Source organism: Oncorhynchus masou, chromosome 29 (genome assembly GCF_036934945.1).
Source record: "Oncorhynchus masou masou isolate Uvic2021 chromosome 29, UVic_Omas_1.1, whole genome shotgun sequence".
Taxonomy (NCBI): Eukaryota; Metazoa; Chordata; class Actinopteri; order Salmoniformes; family Salmonidae; genus Oncorhynchus; species Oncorhynchus masou.
In genome coordinates this window covers 90,222,074-90,244,583 of record NC_088240.1, presented here as the reverse complement: position 1 = coordinate 90,244,583, position 22,510 = coordinate 90,222,074, and the positions used below count along the sequence as shown (strand labels likewise).

The window sequence follows — 22,510 nt, the reverse complement described above, 5'->3', positions numbered from 1 at the left end:
TGAAAAGGTACAAAATCTGTCGTTCTGCCCCTGAACAGGCAGTTAACCCACTGTTCCTAGGCCGTCATTGAAAATAAGAATTTGTTCTTAACTGACTTGCCTAGTAAAATAAAGGTTAAATAAAAAAAATAAAATAGTGGTGGCAGCATCATGCTGTGATGATATTTTTCAGCAGCAGGGACTGGGAGACTAGTCAGGATGGAGGCAAAGATTAACGGAGCAAATTACAGCGAGATCCTTGATGAAATCCTACTCCAGAGCACTCAGGACCTCAGACTCTAAGCACACAGCCAAGACAACGCAGGGGTGGCTTCGGGACAAGTCTCTGAATGTCCTTGAGTGGCCCAGCCAGAGCCCGGACAACCTGACAGAGCTTGAGGATATGCAGAGAAGAATGGGAGAAACTCCCCAAATACAGGTGTGCCATGCTTGTAGCATCATACCCAAGAAGACTTGAGGCTGTAATCGCTGCCAAAGGGGCTTCAACAAAGTACTGAGTAAACGATCTGAATGCTTGTGTAAATGCAATATATATATATTTTTTCTTCCAGCAAAAATGTATAAAAACTATTTTTGCTTTGTCACTATGTGGTATTGTGTGTAGATTGATGAGCAAAAATAACAATTTCATCAATTTTAGAACGAAGCTGTAACCTAACAGCATTTTGAAGAAGCCAAGGGGCACGGTAAACACAAAGCCCACAGACCGCAATACCCTGCTACATGCGGATAGTATGCATCCCCTTCCCCCCCAGAATGGTCTACCATATAGCCAGTTATGCAGAGTTAAACCAATCTGTGGCCACCAGTCCGATTTTGACAGCAAATTTAAGAATATTACAGATAAATCCAAATGAGAGGCTATAAAGACAAAACTCGTGATGCTGCAATAATGAAAATATCTGAAAAACCAAGAGAGGCATCGCAAAAAACTGAACCAAAGAAGAGTCTTTTGCACTAAGTACACCAAGGGTGTGGAGAAAATGAAAGCAATCCTGAAAATGCACTGGCATATTCTGTAATCAGACCAAAACCACTGGTGGGCTAAGCGTGGTCGCAATATTAGAGATAGCTTGGTGAGATCGGACCTGCCCCCTGAGCCCACTCAGACATTCTTGACACCCATTCCAAATGAGAACCACAAATGTGGCTCATGCGCACAGTGCAATAGCACAACAAAAACATCATTTTTCAGACACCCATATACAGGTCGAAGGGGCATACACCTGTTAGGGGCATCATCTCATGCAAGACCAAGTGAGTAATCTATCTCATCAGCTGTTAATGTGTGAAAACGTACGTAGGGTAAAAAAAAGACAAAACAAAGCATAGCTTTGAGCTGAACAACGCAGCTCAATCAGGTGCAAGAACACTGACTATCCAGTAGGAGCTCACTTTATTGAACCTAACCATCCTATCTCCTCAAATACACAGGCATTGAGCATGTTGCTCTACCAAGGAGAAGAGGTAACATGTAGATCCTACTACTACAGAGGGAGGCCTACTGGATATCCTATCTAAAAACATTGACCCCCTAGTGATCTGAATATTGATTCTGATCTCAGTCCGTTCTTCTGAACAATTCTTCTCTTCTTTTTTCTCTCTTCTTCTCTCTTCTTTATGAAGTCTTATAAATGACTATATTCTATCTCCAGCTTATCAGCGTACACCCAATATGATCCCCCCGTTGATGATGCTTATTATGCTTGAACAAAAAGATTACATGTAACAATGGTATAGAATCAGCTTGATCCCCTCTGTCGAAGACGCTTGGACCTTCTTTTTTTATATCTTCAGTGGTCTTGTTAACAAACACGCCACAATAAAGAAAATGAGAATTAAAAACAGGTTCAACCCCTGGTTCGACCGTGGTCTTGCAAAGTTACTCCACCTCAAGAACTGCATTTGGCGAAAGGCTCGGCACACCTATACTCAGGCTGACTGGCTATCATTCAGTCAAATTAGAAATAAGTGCACTCAGGCTACCAGAAGGCCAAAGTTAGTTACTTTAAGGAGCAGTTCTCTCTCTGTGGGAGCAGTTCTCTCTCTCTAACCCCAAGAAGTTCTGGAAAATGGTTAAATACCTGGAGAAACCCTCCTCCTCACAGCTGCCCATGTCCCTTAATGCTGATGATGTGGTTGTTACTGACAAGAAGCACATGGCTAAGCTCTTTAATCACCACTTTATTAAATCAGGATTCCTATATGACTCAGCCATGCCTCCTTGCCCGTCCAACATTTTCTCATCCTCCACCCTCAACCTCCACCCATCCTTCTCCCTCTTTTTTCCCTGCACCGAAACAAATTTTATCCCTGCAGGCAGTCACTGAGTCGAAGGAGCTAAAGGAGCTCCTTAAACTTGACCCCAAAAAAACATCTTGGGTCAGATGGTTTAGACCCTTTCTTCTTTAAGGTTGCTGCCCCTACCATCGCCAAGCCTATCTCAAACCTTTTAACCTGTCTTTCCTTTGTAGGTTCCTTGCTTGGAACGCAGCTACGGTTCATTCTTTATTTAAAGGGGGAGATCATGCTGATCCTAACTGTTATAGGCCTATTTCTATTTTGCCCTGTTTATCAAACATTTTGGAAAAACTCAATTGACTGGTTTTCTTGATGTCTATACAGTGCCTTGCGAAAGTATTCGGTCCCCTTGAACTTTGCGACCTTTTGCCACATTTCAGGCTTCAAACATAAAGATATAATACTGTATTTTTTTGTGAAGTATCAACAACAAGTGGGACACAATCATGAAGTGGAACGACATTTATTGGATATTTCAAACATTTTTAACAAATCACAAACTGAAAAATTGGGCGTGCAAAATTATTCAGCCCCTTTACTTTCAGTGCAGCAAACTCTCTCCAGAAGTTCAGTGAGGATCTCTGAATGATCCAATGTTGACCTAAATGACTAATGATGATAAATACAATCCACCTGTGTGTAATCAAGTCTCGGTATAAATGCACCTGCACTGTGATAGTCTCAGAGGTCCGTTAAAAGCGCAGAGAGCATCATGAAGAACAAGGAACACACCAGGCAGGTCCGAGATACTTTTGTGAAGAAGTTTAAAGCCGGATTTGGATACAAAAAGATTTCCCAAGCTTTAAACATCCCAAGGAGCACTGTGCAAGCGATAATATTGAAATGGAAGGAGTATCAGACCACTGCAAATCTACCAAGACCTGGCCGTCCCTCTAAACTTTCAGCTCATACAAGGAGAAGACTGATCAGAGATGCAGCCAAGAGGCCCATGATCACTCTGGATGAACTGCAGATATCTACAGCTGAGGTGGGAGACTCTGTCCATAGGACAACAATCAGTCGTATATTGCACAAATCTGGCCTTTATGGAAGTGGCAAGAAGAAAGCCATTTCTTAAAGATATCCATAAAAAGTGTTGTTTAAAGTTTGCCACAAGCAACCTGGGAGACACACCAAACATGTGGAAGAAGGTGCTCTGGCCAGATGAAACCAAAATTGAACTTTTTGGCAACAATGCAAAACGTTATGTTTGGCGTAAAAGCAACACAGCTCATCACAATGAACACACCATCCCCACTGTCAAACATGGTGGTGGCAGCATCATGGTTTGGGCCTGCTTTTCTTCAGCAGAGACAGGGAAGATGGTTAAAATTGATGGGAAGTTGGATGGAGCCAAATACAGGACCATTCTGGAAGAAAACCTGATGGAGTCTGCAAAAGACCTGAGACTGGGACGGAGATTTGTCTTCCAACAAGACAATGATCACAATGGGGCGTCAGGGTAGCCTAGTGGTTAGAGCGTTGGACTAGTAACCGGAAGGTTGTGAGTTCAAACCCCCGAGCTGACAAGGTACAAATCTGTCGTTCTGCCCCTGAACAGGCAGTTAACCCACTGTTCCCAGGCCGTCATTGAAAATAAGAATATGTTCTTAACTGACTTGCCTGGTTAAATAAAGGTAAAAAAATAAATAAAAAAAAGATCCAAAACATAAAGCAAAATCTACAATGGAATGGTTCAAAAATAAACATATCCAGGTGTTAGAATGGCCAAGTCAAAGTCCAGACCTGAATCCAATCGAGAATCTGTGGAAAGAACTGAAAACTGCTGTTCACAAATGCTCTCCATCCAACCTCACTGAGCTCGAGCTGTTTTGCAAGGAGGAATGGGAAAAAATTTCAGTCTCTCAATGTGCAAAACTGATAGACATACCCCAAGCGACTTACAGCTGTAATCGCAGCAAAAGGTGGCGCTACAAAGTATTAACTTAAGGGGGCTGAATAATTTTGCACGCCCAATTTTTCAGTTTTTGATTTGTTAAAAAAGTTTGAAATATCCAATAAATGTCGTTCCACTTCATGATTGTGTCCCACTTGTTGTTGATTCTTCACAAAAAAATACAGTTTTATATATTTATGTTTGAAGCCTGAAATGTGGCAAAAGGTCGCAAAGTTCAAGAGGGCCGAATACTTTCGCAAGGCACTGTAGTATTCTCTCAGGTATGCAATCTGGTTTCCGCTCAGGTTATGGATGTGTCACTGCAACCGTAAAGGTCCTGAGTGATGTCACCATTGCCCTTGATTCTAAGCAATATTGAGCTGTTATTTTTATTGACTTGGCCAAAGCTTTTGATACAGTAGACCATTCCATTCTTGTGGGCCGGCTAAGGAGTATTGGTGTCTCTCAGGGGTCTTTGGGCTGCTTTGCTAACTACCTCTCAAAGAGTGCAGTGTATAAAGTCAGAAAATCTGCTGTCTCAGCCACTGCCTGTCACCAAGGGAGTACCCCAAGGCTCGATCCTAGGCCCCACACTCTTCTCAATTTACATCAACAACATAGCTCAGGCAGTAGGAAGCTCTCTCATCTATTTATATGCAAATGACACAGTCTTACACTCAGCTGGCCCCTCCCCGGAGTTGATGCTAATATTATGTACAATATATAATTATGTGTCCATATGATAACAATAGCCTAATATATTCCATATGCTGTAAACTATTGTCTTTTAACAGTTTCACTCAATTCATTCTAATCAACCTTATAATTATGACACACCCCTCACTACTGTCATTGTTTGCACTAATTGCACTGTTTGTCTAAAAAACCTGGTTCAAGCATTCATGGCATTAGTGTTTCACCGAATAGATTACTGGGACTGTATTAGTATGGACTGTGCAACTGTTTGGTTTTATAGCTTACAGTTCATTCGCTGTTGGTCAGCACCTCTACACCAAATAATTGTCTTTGTGTGTACGCCAGCTAATGCTTTTCATTAGTCATGACAATGCAACAGAGATACAGATAAATCATTTAATTGTAATAATTTAATCAAAGAGGAAAGTCATTCCATAAACCCTGGTAGAAGGATGTGATTCAAAAACATCAGGCTACGCTTCCTAATTCATTTTTAAAGACCTTACAGTATCTTCATTATTTAAAAGTACAGTTGATTCCTGATAAGTGCACATTGTATGCAAAGTGCAAAAAACCTCATTAGTGCATTGTAGCTCAATCGTCCCATTTCAAATACAGCCTGGATAGATACAGGTTATGTGCATGTTCCAGTTAGCTCTCACATATGACTGTCCAAAGACATTGGATTTATCAGGAGTTCACTGTACTTCACATTACTCCATCTTTTGTACATGTTTCTCATTCCTCCCCTTTAGCACCCATCTATACATGTACTATTCTCAAACAGGAAGTAGAGGACTGAAAGAACAAGCAGAAAACAGTACAGCAAGGGGCTGACATCACTGCCTCCTTGTGGACTATATGGAGCAGTACAGGCAAGGTGAGGGGCAGCTTTATGCTTCAGTAGGCTACATACTGGTTATATCTGGTAACATGGAGCAGTGCAGGCAGGGTGAGGGGCAGCTTTATGCTTCAGTAGGCTACATACTGGTTATATCTGGTAACATGGAGCAGTGCAGGCAGGGTGAGGGGCAGCTTTATGCTTCAGTAGGCTACATACTGGTTATATCTGGTAACATGGAGCAGTGCAGGCAGGGTGAGGGGCAGCTTTATGCTTCAGTAGGCTACATACTGGTTATATCTGGTAACATGGAGCAGTGCAGGCAGGGTGAGGGGCAGCTTTATGCTTCAGTAGGCAACATACTGGTTATATCTGGTAACATGGAGCCGTGCAGGCAGGGCGAGGGGCAGCCTCCTTTTTCAAGTATTAATGCCTTTATTGCTAGCCTCAAACCTAACAATGCAGTAATCAATATGTATCACTAAAAAACGGTTCATGCTTCTGTTGGCTACATACGGGTTGGTCAAACTTCTAACACATGGAAATGTCAGTGGTTAACACAGGGTTGACTGAAAATCAGCTGTATTCTCTACTTACAAAACTAATTCTGAACTTTACTAAAGGCTTCTAATAAACCCTGATGCACCCTCAGAGAGCCTCCCATGCTGTTTACAACCCCACCATGTGCAGGTATGTTTCCTTCATTCAACCATGTTTTCTGGTGATGACCTCAGCCATCATTGGGCTTTGAGTTTCCTGTGGTTGTGGTGGCATGATCCATACTCACGACATCTGGTCTTGTTTGTAGAGTAAAGCCTACAGGGGGTGGGGGGCAGATAGAAAAGTAAATGAATGAGATCACATGTTTTGTTAACTGTCAGAAACCAAACCCTTGCTCATCCAGGTCAATAGATAACACAAGGGCTCAGAATGATGAAAAGTTAAATAATCTAATAACGAGTGACTATAGGGCTATATCCCAAATGGTGCCCTAATTCTCTAAAGTGCACTACTTTGGACCAGAGCCATATGGGAATAGGGTGCCATTTGGGACGTAGTCTAGAGTATTTCAGGGTCACTGACGATAGCTGAACTGTGTCCCACCCACCTCCTCTGGTAAAGGTAGAGGAGAAACAGAATCTCATCCCTGAAGCAGCCCAGCTGGTGGGATGGGTGTGTGCTGAAGACACAGGCAAAGGCATCGTTGACGAATGTATTGACTGCCTAAAGAGAAGGCACAAGAGTGCTTAATTCTCACTCTGAATGCACCCCCAATGAAACCCTATACCCTACATAGTGCACTACTTTTGACCAGGGCCCATATGATGCACTATGGAATAGAGGGCCATTTGGGATGCATACACAGTGTCAATGTGAAGAAGAAAAGACAACTTGATGACACTTTAGATGGACTTTAGGTAAGCAGCTGCTTATCGCTCCAACAACAACAATGAATTATACTATGAAACAGTTACTACTCACTTTATACATCAATACGTTCCATTGCAAATGGCCCACGGACTTCAACTGAAGAAGAACAAGAAAAGAAAGTGAAGTGAAGATTTGTGTCAAAATAGAACATTTTACTCAGGGCTCATTATGCTCATAATTAGGACAAAGTAAGACTAACCTTGAAGTTAATGAACAGCTGAGGAGCCATAGAGAGGAATCCAAAAGCATAAATCCCTGCAGGGGGAAGCCCAGTTTCAGTTGGAATTATTGATATTACCCACTAATACAAGATGTAGGATCTTAATTTGACCTTTATTGTCAAAGCAAAATAATGCTGCAGCAACATGATTTGAATGTTTAGTCCATGTTGCTTGATTGGTGGTGAAGCTATTAGCTGGCCAAAAGTAGGCTATATGTAATGTGCAATAACATTGCACATATCACCGTGTGTTAGTGTGGGTATTCAGCGAATTTATGTAAATGTGAACCTTGTGAACCAGCCTGATCTCTCGGTAGGTCACATTCTGTTTCACTTCACAGTACAACAAATAGTGAGTGCATCGTTCAGTCTGCTTGACCAGGACAGTGTTAAAGATCTATATAAAATATTGTATTTGTGTGATCAATTGATATTAAATTCAAAATATAACCTCCAAGGAGGGTTGATAGAGTATGTGGAAACTTACCACTGACAAGACTGTTGATTAACCATGAATAGTAGCTGTCAAAATAAAATGTGAATATTAGATACGTTGATGATCAATGTCCTCATCAAACCTATTTAGTTATATTTTAAATGCAATTAAACTCCAGACTTGTCTTACTTTTTATACCTCAGGTATACCAGAGAGAAGATGGCTCCACTAATAGACAGAGGGTACACTAAATAAGACAGGCATTTCATTGCCTAGAAAATGGAGAACTGCATTAGAAAATACTTGTCTGCTTGATTTATGGTATTAGTGTTAAGAGGAACCAAACACACCACTAATTCAGCACTTACCTGTGTGTCATGTTGTATAGTCTTTCTCTCTGACTCATCAAATTTACCAACCTGAAGAAAACCAGTTTCAAGGAATAATCCTGAATTTATACTACTGTTTGTTTGTAAACACTAAAAGATACATTTATTTCAATCCGTTTTTTCAATAACAGATTCTTAATTAAATCAACATATGCTCATTGGCCCTCCATGCACACAACGTGAATAAACTATTTATATATTTGTTTGTAATACTTACATGAACTATAGACCTAGAGGTTCTCCACTGTAGCTGTATTTTGGAAACCTTTTTGACCTTCCATACCTACAGGTAGAGGGAGAAGAAGGAATTCATGAGACCTGGTATGGTAACACGGAACCTTCTGCCATCCCCAGCTATGGTTGGCAAAAAGCATTGATTATTTGTATTGATGTTCTAAATCCTTTCCAAACTGCTGATTCATGGAAGATACCTCAATTGTGGTTCCTATTCCAACAGGAATGAGACCTAGCAAGCTGCTTCGTTCCTCCAGCATTTTCAGGAGAATCACTATGGTGCTAAAGCATCTCCACAACACTGGAACAGAACAGCATAGAGAAACCGATAGAGCTGGGTTAGTTCTGAGGTAGATGGGAGTAGATCGGTAGATTAGTGTGCTGCTGGAGGTAGTGTTGGTGGGCGGATGGTGGGTTTATCCAGAGGCCTGCCTTGGATAACTATCTGTAGTACTGATACCCAAATCTACACAAACACCATATATTTGTCCCAAATGGTACCCTATTCCCTATGTAGTGCACTACCATGGTCAAAAGTAGTGTACTATAGAGGGAATAGAGTGCAATTTGGAACGTATTTCAAGCCTGACACCTCATCTTCCCTAACTCAGTTAGGAAATTGGCTTGAAAAGTTGGATGCAGAAATAAGAACATGAAATGCATTATAATAAAGAGATATTTTACTCCTCCCTCACTCTCACCTGTTGTGTGAGACATGCCCACCATGTTTTTCTTCTTCCTCCAAAAGCTTATGTCATTTTTAAAGGCCAGGAATTCAAATATGAACTGAAAATTAGACAAAGAAAACTGTAGATGGCTGACATGATTTGAAATGATCTTTGTGATAGAATTCATGAACTCTCATAGAAAAATCACTTACATGGAATGCGGTCACCAAGGTAGTCAATGCTAACAGGTACAAGTTGTTGTCCACAAGAACACCTTTGATTTCATCTATATTCACCTCAGTGAACCCTGTAATAAATGAAGCAAAAAAAGTCATTTTACAAGAAGTTGACAAATGTATGTTGTTATCTCAGTAGTTTAAAAGGAGGACTAAAGTAATAAACTAACCAAAACGTTTCAGTGAAAACATTACATCCTGCATGTGGATCCAGAGACGGAATTGCCTCAGCGATAGGCCTTCGTAGGATATTGTAAGAGGTAGTTTGGTTGTGGAGCCGTTAATCTCCTACAAACACATGTTGTAAAAACAAGTATCCTCCAAGCCCTCTTTGTGAGGCATGTTTTAATGTTCTTGAAATGAGTATTTATAACTGTAATATAATTTACAAGAAGAGTAACATCTCACCATCATGTCCTTTACTCTGACGCTGAGTTCATCAATATGTAAAAGTGGGAGATATACCATCCTGTTCTCATCCTGAAATCTAAAACACGAGACAAAATATCGGAAATACAAAACATCAATATTTCTCACCATCTCTGTAGCTTGCTCTGCATAATGTGAGTGATGCTGTGCTATATAAGTGTACTGTAGGCCTTCTAGTGCACACCCACTCCCCAAATAAACACACTCACACAATACAAACATTTTATATGAGACTTACACTCTCATGTAGCGCCGGACATCACTTGGCAAGGTCCCTCTGTTGAAGGTGAAGTCCTCTGACATCATGTTTAGGGTTAGACGGGACCTCCAGTGAGAGATGGGTCTGTCTACTACTCGAGGAGCAGTGGCAGCATGTTTCTGAGAAAATGCAAGACCAGGAGAAGCCATGAAGGAGATGACCAAATGGGTCAACCAAACAGAGCAGTTACAGCTGATCTTTTGCCAGTCAGACTGAAACATAGAGGAATTGTTTTGTTGTCTTACTTTGAGGACCTGTTTAGCAGAGCTGAGATTTTTCGGGACATCATGTAGGTGCTGAGCTGGGCAACATGATGGACCTGCCGGTTATCCTGCAAGGGAGACACTCCAAACTTGTGTACATAAACCAATGTGTGCAGAGTCCCGTTGTTACGTGTTGCCAACGGCAGGGATACATTCACCACCCTTTCAATCAAGAAAAGCAATGGAGACAGGTGAGAGATATAGGCTTCTGTTCCAAATGCCACCATAGTGTCTATATAGTGCACTACTTTAGACCAGGGACCATAGGGAATACAGTGCCATTAGGGATGCAGCCCATAACCTTATCTTTATACTCGACTAAAAGTGACATGCTAGTTTTACGCCACATGACTGCAGATTTAAATGGGACTTCGGCCTACCTTTCAAATTTAGAATGTATGTCAAAGTCATCTATCTTGATGATGAGGTTGAGTTCACTGTGGTCAGGCCTCAAACTGGAGAAAATGCTGAGCTGTTAAAATAAATGAGACTTCGCATTGATACAATTCAATTGATCTTTATGGGCTCTGAAAGACACTTCTTGTGCACCATGGTCACTAATTAAATTGTGATGCATGAATTCTCTGACCAAATACAATAGCTAAAAATGATTAATTGCACTAAAAACCTACCCTAAATCTAGGGTTTCACTGCAGTATGTGTAAGATCAAGGCCACTATTTACCTGGAGACGGGGTCTTTCTGCAAGATAGGAAGAAATGCAGTCTCCTTTACCTCTCTCACAAGGCTTGGTGTATACAAAGCCATAAATCACCCAGCAGGTGTGTGACATATACACTACGAACACTCCGAGTAATATCTTTGTCAGATAAGTCCTTTTGAATAGGTCCTTTGAACTCGTCGGCTTTGAATAGCACGAAGGGAACATACTGGTATGAAATGTAAAAATAAAAAACGACCAGAACGAATGGTGGACATTGACAGCTAAAGCTAGGAGTATAGGACCACAAAAGTGGGTCAATGATATCAGAAAATATACAATTTGTCAAATCAGGCGCATCATGCCGCTCGGCATCTTCTAACCCAGAACTGTATCCAGGCAGCACGCGGAGACGCCTATTCGGTGGTGGTGACGCTGCGCTTCCTCGGTCTATGTCACGTCAAATACTGGGTGACGAATGGGTGCCCACAGTGGTACCCACAATGTGAAAACACAGCCCTCAATGTGATGTATATTTTCAGCATAGGGAAATTACATTTCGTGGATAAATTAGAAAATGTGTAGGGTATTTTGTTTCTTCCCAAACATTTACGGAAATCTCAAGTAAGGTTTTCTTTCGTTGAACAACTTCATTGGTTGAAATGGATTCATCCTCTCGAGTTGAGGGTCATGCACGAGCACGTGTTACTGTAACACCAAAACACCCTGATGCCTGCTGGTTGTAGTTGCTCAGAGCCAGCTGTCCCTGTATTTAGGAGGAATAACGTATCTTGGATTTAGCAATACCAGCTGCAAGCCTATTGTTATTTGTTATTTTACTCGCATATGGCACTTTTCTTTGAGACTGTGATTGGTTGAGAAGTTCGTTCGGGAAGCACGAGCTAGTCTCCTGCTAGCAGCATAGAAGTTTGTTCGCTAACGTTAGCAGTAGCTAACGTTAGCAGTAGCTAACTTACTAGCTAGCGCCTTGTTTGCGTGCTAACTAGCTAAATAAATGGGATACCTAGTTAGTTTTACAACTGCATGCATTCAACTGAAATGTGTCTTCTGAATTTAACCCAACCCCTCTGAATCAAAGAGGTGTGGAGGGCTGCCTTAATCGACATCTACGTCTTCGGCGCCCGGGAAACAGTGGGTTAACTGCCTTGCTCAGGGGCAGAACGACAGCTTTTTACCTTGTCAGCTCGGGGATTTGATCCAGCATTTTACCCGACTTTGGACTGAAACGATTGTATGATTTTGCAGAACAAACCACTGTCTTTGTCCAGTGCTACGTAGCCAGCTGATAAGTTTAATAGCTACCTAGCCTACGTTAGTGATTCTGCTCCGGATGCAAGTGGAATAACCAGTAATGCAACTGATCAGCTGGCTCGACCAACAAAGTAGCTAAATAACTAAGGACACTTTGCTAAAATGCAGTGGTGGTGAACAAAGCAATGGAAGCTTGTTTCAAGTCGTTCACCATGGGTGGTCTTCGGAGATCTCTGGACATTAAATTCAGGGTCCTCGCCGGCTGTTTGACCTGCAGAACAGTGAGTTGTTCCAAATCACCTATAAAATGCCAACTCTCCAAGCATCAGCCGGTGACGAGGGGGAAAGCAACACTGTTGGGATCATGTCCGTCTGGTAAGCAATGTAACATTTTCACTGTTATGGCTAGACCTAGCTGCACAAGGCTACTCCAGCCTCCAGTAGTTTATTTAGAGGTGTTGGGAGACTACATACATGTATTTGTTTAAGAGACATCTGGATACTGTGTATCAGGATTGTGTGGCCATTTACACAGGTGGTTCAAAAGATCCAAGGACAGGATGTACTGGGTCAGCATTTGTAGTGCAGGGATGTGGGGTGGAAGTCAGGAAACGTATTACAGATCATCTGGCTATGGAGCTGATGGCCATACTGTTGGCCTTCCAGTGGCTGGAGGAAGTCAGGCCAGACAGAGTAGTTCTTTGCTCTGATTCATGTGCAGTGTTAATGAGTCTCCAGTCCTTTAGCTCATGTTGCAGACAATACCTGCTTTACAAAGTGCTACAAACCCATGGCAGGTTAGTATACAGATAAGATTGACTTGGGTCCCAGCCCATGTAGGGGTGGAGGGGAATGAGGCAGTTGATGTACTGGTGAAACCAGCACTTCATAGTGTTGATGTTGTCGTTTCAATGAGCCATGCAGTGGCAAAAAGCCTGATGTGGACAGTGAAGGTGCAGAGATGGCAGGAGCAGTGGAATAGAGATACTATGAGCCGGAATTTATTTCAAGTACAGAGGAAAGTTGGGGAGGGCGCCAGGAAAGAACAGAAGAGAGGAGGCTATTTTTACAAGATTAAGGGTGGGACACAATCAGTTGAATATGTCCTTAAATGTAACAGGAAAGCATCCAACAGGAAAGTGTGGTTATTGCCAGGAAACAGAGACTGTGGAGCATGTATTGGTACACTGTGGGCAGTATCAGAGGGAAAGAGAGAGGCTGAGATCTAATATGAAGGAGAAACAGGAAGTTAGTTTAGAGTATATTGAGTAGAACGTCATTAGATATAGTCTCAAATATTTAATCTTTTTAAGAGCAACAGGGCTGGCAGGTAGGATTTAGTTTCTCCCTGTCTCTGGCCCACACTCCAGTACAGTAGGTCATGCACCATAACATTGGATGCCAACTGCTGATATACCCCACTGAAAAAGAAGACCTGGCTGCAACACAAATGTTGTTGGCTAATGGATTATTAATGTTGTTTAATTGGCAGCATATTTCATTCGCCATAGAGGAACTGAGGCATCCCTCTCCAGTGTGGCTCCTGCTTTTGTTGTGGTAAGTGGCAAGTTTTAGTTGTGTCAATCATATCCAATTTGAAATTGTTATTCTAGTCTCTCCTAAATGTTATGTCTGTCAGCAGTATATCGGACATGATCAAATGTTTATCAACATTGACAATGCCAACATTCTATAAAAAGGTTGCTCTGCAAAATGCAAGAAGAGAGAACCAATGTGTCAGTTCATTGTGACTACCTATATTGATCACCTGAGGGAGTGTGTGGAATGCATCTAGAAGTTCTACAGAAATATACTGGCAGTTGCTACAACTGTGCTCTTCTATCATAGATGAAATTTGACAAAGATGGAAATGTAACCTCATTTGGTAAGTATTGGAACATCTATTGTCCTCATTAGCTTGCCCATTATTAGCTTTTCTTTAGTTTTCTGTTCTCACAAGGACTACATCGAAATGCGATTGTTTATTGTACTTTGTTACTGACAGGGTATTTGCCCTTCCTATAAATGTTGAGTGTGACTTCTGACCCCTGGTCTGATTCCTATCTCAGAGAAGAAGAAGATGGAGCTGTATCATGAGCTGAGTCTGCAGGCCAGAGACCTCAGGTTCCAACACCTCACCAGCATCACCGCTAGGAACAACAACATCATCATTCGCATGGAGGTAGCTACATATTGTTTTGTTTCATGTTACAGAGTTATGCTGAAGGTACTGTTAGCTAAACTGCTGCATTTGTCACCTGTCGTGACAGCGAGCCTCAAATTATCCTCTAACTTTTAGAGAATCCCATGATTTAAAAAAAAAGTAGAAAATCGCGCACTAGAAATGACAGGTGACTGAACTTGACTCGTTTTTGCACCTGAACCGAGTGTGTTGTTGTGTCTTCAGGCCTTGAAGGCAGTAGTGACCCCCAATAGCTTGTTGGTGTTGGATTTCCGAGGTCTGGGATTGGAGAGATGGCTGGTCCTGGAGTTGGCTCCACAGTTGAATGGGGATCATGGAGCTCTGGCCACTCTTTCACTGCCATTTGAGTTCAGAGCCCTTGAAGCTATTCTGCAGCACAGGGTAAGACACACGCTACGCAATCACTCATTTACTATTCATTTAACACAACAATTGTTCACACTTTATTTGGATAGTCCCATATTGATGATCTACTCATGGTCATACTATCTGTTGATAAGCAACTGTTTGCTAGGGTAAGGGTTGAGTTCAGGGTTCGGATCAATCAATTACATTTATTCACAAAGCTCTTTTTACATTAGCAGATGTCACAAAGTGCTATACAGAAACCCAGCCTAAAACCACAAACAGCAAGCAATGCAGACGTAGAAGCACTGTGGCTAGGAACAACTCCCTAGAAAGGCAGGAACCTAGGAAGAAACCTAGAGGAACCAGCCTCTGAGGGGTGGCCAGTCCTCTTCTCTTTAAGGCCAGATTGTTCTTCAAGATGTTCAAGTGTTCATAGATGACCAGCAGGGTCAAATAATGATCAGTAGTTGAAGAAGGTGCAACAGGTCAGTACCTCAGGATAAGGGTTAGTGGATAGTTAGTTGATATGTTGTTGACAGTTATGGAACATCTACAAACCATCTACTTGGGACTATCCAAATAAAGTGTCACCTGGTATTTGTTTACGCATGTATGTGTCTGTTTGTTTTGTGTATAGGTAAACACCCTTCAGGCTCGACTGAATGAGGTTCACCCTGTCATCCTGGACATTCTAGAGTCTCTTGTGGATCCTAAACTACTCTCTGCAGATCGCAGCAAACTGCATATACTTCTTCAGAACAGCAAGAAGTGAGTGGAAAAGCAATGCCAGTCACATCATGATAAGGAGCGTTGCTGCTTTTGCATGAAACGTTTGGTTCATCTTATCAAGGCAGATCCTCTATTATGGGCATTGGGCCAGTAACTGAAAGGTTTCTGGTTCGAATCCGAGCCGACTGTGAAATATCTGTCAATGTGCCCATGAGCGAGGCACTTAACCCTAATTGCTCCTGTAAGTCACTCTGGATATAAGCATCAGCTAAATGAATTAAATGTATTGTAGGTGTAGAACAGATTAACACCTATGGTTATAGTTGGGCCAGGGCTATTGTATGGATCTAGAAATCCTGTACTAGACGGCGTGGCTGGTTTAGCTCTGTGTAGTCAATCTCATTCCCTTTCTCCATCCTGATTCGGGAGACTTCCAACCGGGATTTTGGGGAAAGTTACCAGAATTTTTCAATCCTAACTGTTTTCTGCCCAGCCTGTCAGAGCTGGAGACAGACATCAAGGTCTTCAAGGACAGTCTGCTGAAGATCCTAGACGAAGAGGAGATGATCGAGGAGCTTTGTGTCACCAAGTGGACGGATCCACGTGTGTTGTAAGTGAAATTTCAATATGCAGATTTTGTAGGCACATGGTACTTCATGAGATTATTTGTGTTCATTGTACACGTTTTTCATTATGGTGGGAGTGAGCGGACAACGGGAGGGTTGCTGGTGTCAATACGTCAGGGGTCACCCTTAAACCTCCTGAACTGCTCATTGGGCACGGCACTGTGGCTGCTCTGTGGTCCAGCCTTTTAAACCTAGTCTGTGAGTGTGTCTGAGGGGTTGGTACAGCAGAAGACATATTTCTCTCATATGGATGAATGTCTTTTTTTTTCCTAAGAGTTGTTGGATGAAGGCTTTATTGGTCTCTCCTGTTGTTGTGTGTGTCTCTGGAGGCAGTGAGGAGAGCAGTCTGGGCATTGATCATGCTGAGGAGATGGAGCTTCTCCTGGAGAACTACTTCATGCAGGCTGAGGAGCTGGGCAACACGACCAGGGAGCTCAAGGGCCTGATAGACGACTCCGAGAGTGTTATCTTCATCAACCTGGACAGGTACTGACGACGAAACCCTGTCTGCGTCCTTGTTTCCTAATATAGTGCAGTATGTTTGACCAGGGCCCATAGCCCTCAAAAGTAGTCCACTATGTAGGGAATAGGGCAGGGGTTCTCCAACCTTTTGGGCCCGGGGACCCCTTTTGTGATAGAAAATTCATCAGGGACCCCCTCATCAGAACACAACACGAGTGAGATAAAAACAAATAGCATACCAAAGGTTTTTCTATGACTTCGGCAGTGCAGGGCCGGATGAACCAAGTCTGGGGCTCTGGGAAGGAACATTTTAAAGGCCGTCTCTTGACATCAGAGAGAACATTTTGAGGTTTCAAGCTAATATCCTGTAATTCTGCACATTTTGTCATGTGGCAGAGATTATTTTGTTGTTGCAGCTTTAAGAGACAAAACGTTGTAGTTTTAAAGCTTCAATGAGTTCCAAGTGTATAGTTGGTAGAGTACTGTGTATATCAATATCCCTGTGAGCCTCCCAGGCCCATGTTGCCCAGGGTTAAAAACATACATTGTAGATGAATAATATTATATTTGATTGTATTACACACTAAACTTATTTCACAGATCCCTTGGCCAAAATGTGTTTAACCTGTTGTTAGTAATATTTAAGGGGGGCCGCCTGTTATGCATCTCTGGTATAGTGTAATAGTCATGCTGCGTCCATACAAAATATGCTGGCAGAATTATCTAGCTAGACAAAAATAAATCAGTTTAAGTGTATTGCTGATTTAACTGGTTTTGGTAGACTTCATTTGTCCTGATGTTGTTTTCTGTTCTAAGCTGCATTTAATGCTATCAGGGGAACTAGCCTGTTTTTCCAAATGCTGAACATGGCATTTTCCTTTTCTCCTGTTGTTAATTGGCTTAACCAGCTCTCTGTTAGTCAGGCCTAGTTTGTCACCATCCCATTTCCGTCTGTCCCCATGGGCCATGGCCCACCCAGTCACCGGAACGTGATGATGCGTCTGAACCTGCAGCTCACCATGGGGACCTTCTCACTCTCCCTATTTGGCCTGATGGGCGTCGCCTTCGGGATGAACTTGGAATCCACGTTTGAGGAGGTTAATGATATGTGTTGATGATAAAGCTTTAATCTTATAAATGACACGTGAGACACTTTAACAATGAGTTTGTTAACCTGGCAACACATGCTCATTGTAAACTAGCCAGCTGCAGCAATGTAATTTTGCTAAATGGCAGATGAACCTGAGGTGAAGGATGACTGGCTCAGTGTGTGGTCCATAGAGATATAACGCTAGATGGAACAGAGTTTTATCTATGGTGTCGTGTTTGTTCCCCCAGGACCCCAAGGTGTTCTGGCTGGTGACAGGCTTCATGTTCCTGGGTAGTGGACTAATCTGGAGGAGACTGCTCTCGTTCCTGGGTCGACACCTTGAGCCTACCGTCCCCCCACAGGTAATTTAATAGTTCATTATTATTTATTTGGATATAAAAGTGTATCATCTAATATGTAACGTGTATAACTCACTAATGGTCAATACCAGCCCCTGTCTGACATCTTGACCATGCTTAAGCTCAGTGTTTCGTCTTGAGATCATTTCCATGACTTGTGTTGTTATAAAAAGCCTCTTTGTCCTCCCTAGATCCCAACAGTTTGGAAGAGAAACCAAATCAACTCAAAAGGAGGAGAGGTGAAGAGTGGACTAAGATGATAGTTCCTTGTTGCACCACCTCTCTGCTGAGGAATCTGGACTGTTTTCATACTACAGTGAGATTTTCCACTCGTTTATTGCAGAGGAATGTTTTTTTTCTCTTCATAATCTCAATATCAGTTTTTTTGCAATTGGTTTAAGACTGTTGTAAGCAGTGTTTATGTATTTATTAACATCCTGGATATATTGTTATAATGAAGAACACTGTATACCTCCATCTGTATTCAAGGATACTGCACCAATTCTTACTGTCCAAACACATGGTCCCACTGTTCACCAAAACCACTGTTCAAATAGTTTTGACTGACTATACAGCTAATAAATAAAGACATTGAGTAGTGAGCAGTCTCACACTTTGAAAGAACTAAAAACCCAAGGACCTTTCCTGTTTCCGCATGACAATGCAGCTATTCACAAAGCGAGGTCCATATAGAAATGGTTTGTCGAGAACGATGTGGAAGAACTTGACTGGCCTGCACAGAGCCCTGACCTCAACTCCCATCGAACATCTTTGGAATGAATTGGAACTCCGACTGCAAGCCAGGACTAATTGCCCAACATCAGTGCCCGGCCTCACTAATGGAAGCACGTTCCCGCAGCAATGTTCTAACATCTAAACTCAGCAGAAAATGACACGTCCTCTCACTGTCAACTGAGTTTCTTTTCAGCAAACTTAACGTGTAAATATTTGTATGAACATGAAATTCCACAACTGAGACATAAAATTAACAAGTTCCACAGACATGTGACTAACAGAAATGGAATGTGTCCCTGAATAAAGTGGGGGGTCAAAATCAAAAGTAAGTCAATATCTGGTGTGGCCACCAGCTGCATTAAGTACTGCAGGGCATCCCCTCGTGGACTGCACCAGATTTGCTGTGAGATGTTACCCCGCTCTTCCACCAAGGCACCTGCAATTCCTGGACATTTCTGGGGGGAATGGCCCTGGCCCTCACCCTCCGATCCAACAGGTCCCAGACGTGCTCAATGGGATTGAGATCCGGGCTCTTCGCTGGCCAAGGCAGAACACTGACAGTCCTGTCTTGCAGGAAATCACGCACAGAATGAGCAGTATGGTTGGTGGCATTGTTATGCTGGAGGGTCATGTCAGGATGAGCCTGCAGGAAGGGTACCACATGAGGGAAGAGGATGTCTTCCCTGTAACTCACAGTGTTGAGATTGCCTGCAATGACAACAAGCTCAGTTCGATGATGCTGTGACACACCGCCCCAGACCAAGACGGGCCCTCCACCTCCAAATCGATCCAGCTCCAGAGTACAGGCCTCTGTGTAACGCTCATTCCTTTGATGATAAATGCAAATCCGACCATCATCCCTGGTGAGACAAAACAGCGACTCGTCAGTGAAGAGCACTTTTTCACAGTCTTGTCTGGTCCAGCGACGGTGGGTTTGTGCCCATAGGTGACGTTGCCGGTAATGTCTGGTGAGGACCTCCCTTACAACAGGCCTACAAGCCATCAGTTCAGCCTATTGTGGACAGTCTGAGCACTGATGGAGGAATTTTGCGTTCCTGGTGTAATTCGGACAGTTGTTGTTGCCATCCTGTACCTGCCCCGCAGGTGTGATGTTCGGATGTACCGATAATGTACAGGTGTTGTTACACGTGGTCTGCCACTGCAAGGACGATCAGCTGTCCTTCCTGTCTCCCTGTAGCTCTGTCTTAGGCGTCTCAGTACAGACATGGCAATTTATTGCCCTGGCCACATCTGCAGTCCTCATGCCTCCTTGCAGCATGAGCAGGGACCCTGGGCATCTTTCTTTTGGTGTTTTTCAGAGTCAGTAGAAAGGCTTCTTTAGTGTCCTAAATTTTCTTAACTGTGACCTTAATTGCATAACGTCTGTAAACTGTTAGTGTCTTAACAACCATTTCACAGGTGCATGTTCCTTAATTGTTCATTGAACAAGCATGGGAAGCAGTGTTTTATACCCTTTACAATAAAGATCTGTGAAGTTATTTGGATTTTACGAATTATCTTTGAAAGATGGGGTCCTGACAAAGGGATGTTTTCTTTCTCAGTTTAGTAGAAAGCTGTCTCAGAAGAGTGGAAGTTGTTATAGAAGCAAAGGAGGGACCAACTCCATATTAATGTTCATAATTTTGGAATGAGATGTTTGAAGAGCTTTACTTTTGGTCATGTAGTGTAACTCAAGTTTCCATCCTCAGGTCCAACATAACTATTGTGCCATTCACATACAGTAATGTAGTATGTATTCATTAGTTGTATCATTCACAAAATGGTCACTGCCATGCTGTTTGTCATTACAAATTAAATAAAAATATAGGACAAAACAATTCACTACAAGAGAGACCTAAGACGACAACGTAGCATTGCAGCAACACATATAAATAAGGAACATCTCTCTGTGATATCATAACCCTTCATCATTAACAGTCGAATGGAGGGTAAAATAGCCAATATGTCCATATGTGAAATATTTAATAATTCATAAAATAAAGTATTACATGTGGGGTATTGGTAGGCCTTTTGTGTCTACACTAGTGGTGCGCGGGTCAGCTGTTTGTTCACCCGCAAGCAATTGCAAATAACCCATCTGCAACCGCCGGATTATATGTTATAAAGTGAGAATCTGGGGTCCACACCCAACTCGCATATATAGAGAATGCGCTAGGCTGCATAGCAATATTTTGACAGGGGGTGAAGGATTTGTTTTTGCCTGATTTCGGTATTTATGCTTATAATTTCCGACATTTTGGTTGGCTTCTGTCATTATATGTTACTTTAGAAGACTAAATAAACCCTTGCTCAACGGAATGTAATAGATCGATAGAATGAATGCTTCAATCTAGTTGACATCGGTAAAGTTCTCACATCTTTCACGGAGCAAAGAAGTTTAGGGACTGGGGAGAAAATACAATAAAGCAACAAAAAAAAAACGGGAAAGTTTTTCTGTGCAAAATGTCCAAAAGATATTAGTTTGACCGGTTGTAAGCCAAAGGTAAACTGTGAAAACGACCCAACATGTTTCTGATAAGATTTGAGTTCGGCTTCGAAGCATATTTTATGTGTTTTAAATTGAAATACTATCAGTTTTTATTATGAAGACAGCACCCAGATGTTATCTACAGTAACTGAGCATGGCATTCTCTCAAAATGCAGAACGAAATAAATATTTCTCCACTCCTGTACCCAAATCCACATTTGACCTACATTTGGTATATCATTTTACAGCAAGAAATGCTTACTTCTGCATGAGTTAGGCTATTATTAAGGATATAGCCGTATTCGCACGGGACTAGTATTACTAGAGAATGTTGGTTAAGAATTTATTATCCCAGAATGTCCGTTATTCCACAAGACAATTAGGACAGGATAGTTTTTTTTTCAAACTGCCCCCTGTAATTCTCTATTTTTATCTATAAAATGACAGTTATGACGGAATCGTGGAAGTTTTTTTCTAGGCGTGAAGAAATAAAATAAAAAATACCAGAACCTCAATGTAGCCTATAAAAATGTCACAATAGTTAAACATTTCTGGATTTTTTTTAAATGTATTGTTTCTCTTTATTTAATCCGCCCGCCACCCACGTGCCCTTCAGCCACACGATATGTAATGACCCTAAACCCGTCCGCCCCGCAGATATAACCGCGGGACTGCCGGTTATGAGTCAACCCGCTGGTGGTTTTATGAATGTTGATAATGTGTTATGTAGATGTGTATAAATCGTGAAATGTTTGTCTTATCATAACGCGGCATACTTATCAACTACAGCACTTAACATGTCCACATAATTGACATGAACCGGTGGGGATGACTACTTTGACTCAACATCAGCCCTCAGAAGAATCAAGAAAATATCTCCTGTCAGATTACCTACTGAGTGTATTAGCTTGGCTGTATCTTAAATTGTCATTATGCAATTCCACACATCCTCTCTCCTAGCCTCGCTTCCTTCTCAACCATATTGAAGGAGAATGTCCAAGTTCCCCCTCATAGACCTTCTCCTTCAACCATATTGAAAGATAATGTCCAAGTTCCCCCTCATAGACCTTCTCCTTCAACCATATTGAAAGATAATGTCCAAGTTCCCCCTCCCAGACCTTCTCCTTCAAATATATTGAAAGATAATGTCCAAGATCCCCCCCAGACCCTCTCCAATGCATTTTGAGATTAATCCAGAAAGAGCCCTAATCATGCAGATTCCTTCATTCTATGATTTA

The 22,510-nt window shown here is 42.1% G+C and overlaps 2 protein-coding genes across 2 annotated transcripts; one reads left to right on the top strand and one right to left on the bottom strand.

The window, feature by feature from the left end:
• Positions 1–5,282: 5,282 nt before the first annotated feature.
• LOC135520967 (lipid scramblase CLPTM1L-like) lies at positions 5,283–11,376 on the bottom strand. The gene is given in 18 exon segments (XM_064946851.1): positions 5,283–6,551; positions 6,844–6,959; positions 7,218–7,262; positions 7,366–7,421; positions 7,874–7,908; positions 8,012–8,094; positions 8,191–8,241; positions 8,429–8,494; positions 8,643–8,746; positions 9,147–9,231; positions 9,326–9,420; positions 9,520–9,637; positions 9,758–9,836; positions 10,017–10,156; positions 10,283–10,321; positions 10,324–10,462; positions 10,681–10,772; positions 10,985–11,376. Coding segments are annotated over 18 exon segments (1,626 nt in total). The 5' UTR covers positions 11,189–11,376; the 3' UTR covers positions 5,283–6,472.
• Positions 11,377–11,674: 298 nt separating this feature from the next.
• On the top strand, positions 11,675–20,289 carry LOC135520966 (magnesium transporter MRS2 homolog, mitochondrial-like). The gene is made up of 11 exons (XM_064946850.1): positions 11,675–12,607; positions 13,725–13,789; positions 14,081–14,117; positions 14,302–14,414; positions 14,640–14,816; positions 15,421–15,551; positions 16,006–16,122; positions 16,472–16,624; positions 17,580–17,697; positions 17,939–18,052; positions 18,241–20,289. Exons 1-11 carry the CDS (start codon positions 12,418–12,420, stop codon positions 18,307–18,309), a joined length of 1,284 nt encoding a protein of 427 aa, XP_064802922.1. The 5' UTR covers positions 11,675–12,417; the 3' UTR covers positions 18,310–20,289.
• The last annotated feature ends 2,221 nt before the right edge of the window (positions 20,290–22,510 follow it).

Bases quoted from the DNA above. Each gene is read 5' to 3' on its own strand.
- LOC135520966 (XM_064946850.1), top strand. From the start codon at position 12,418: ATGGAAGCTTGTTTCAAGTCGTTCACCATGGGTGGTCTTCGGAGATCT. The intron at 14,118-14,301 runs GTAAGTATTGGA...TTCCTATCTCAG, and splicing joins TGGAAATGTAACCTCATTTG to AGAAGAAGAAGATGGAGCTG. The intron at 17,698-17,938 runs GTTAATGATATG...TTGTTCCCCCAG, and splicing joins TGGAATCCACGTTTGAGGAG to GACCCCAAGGTGTTCTGGCT.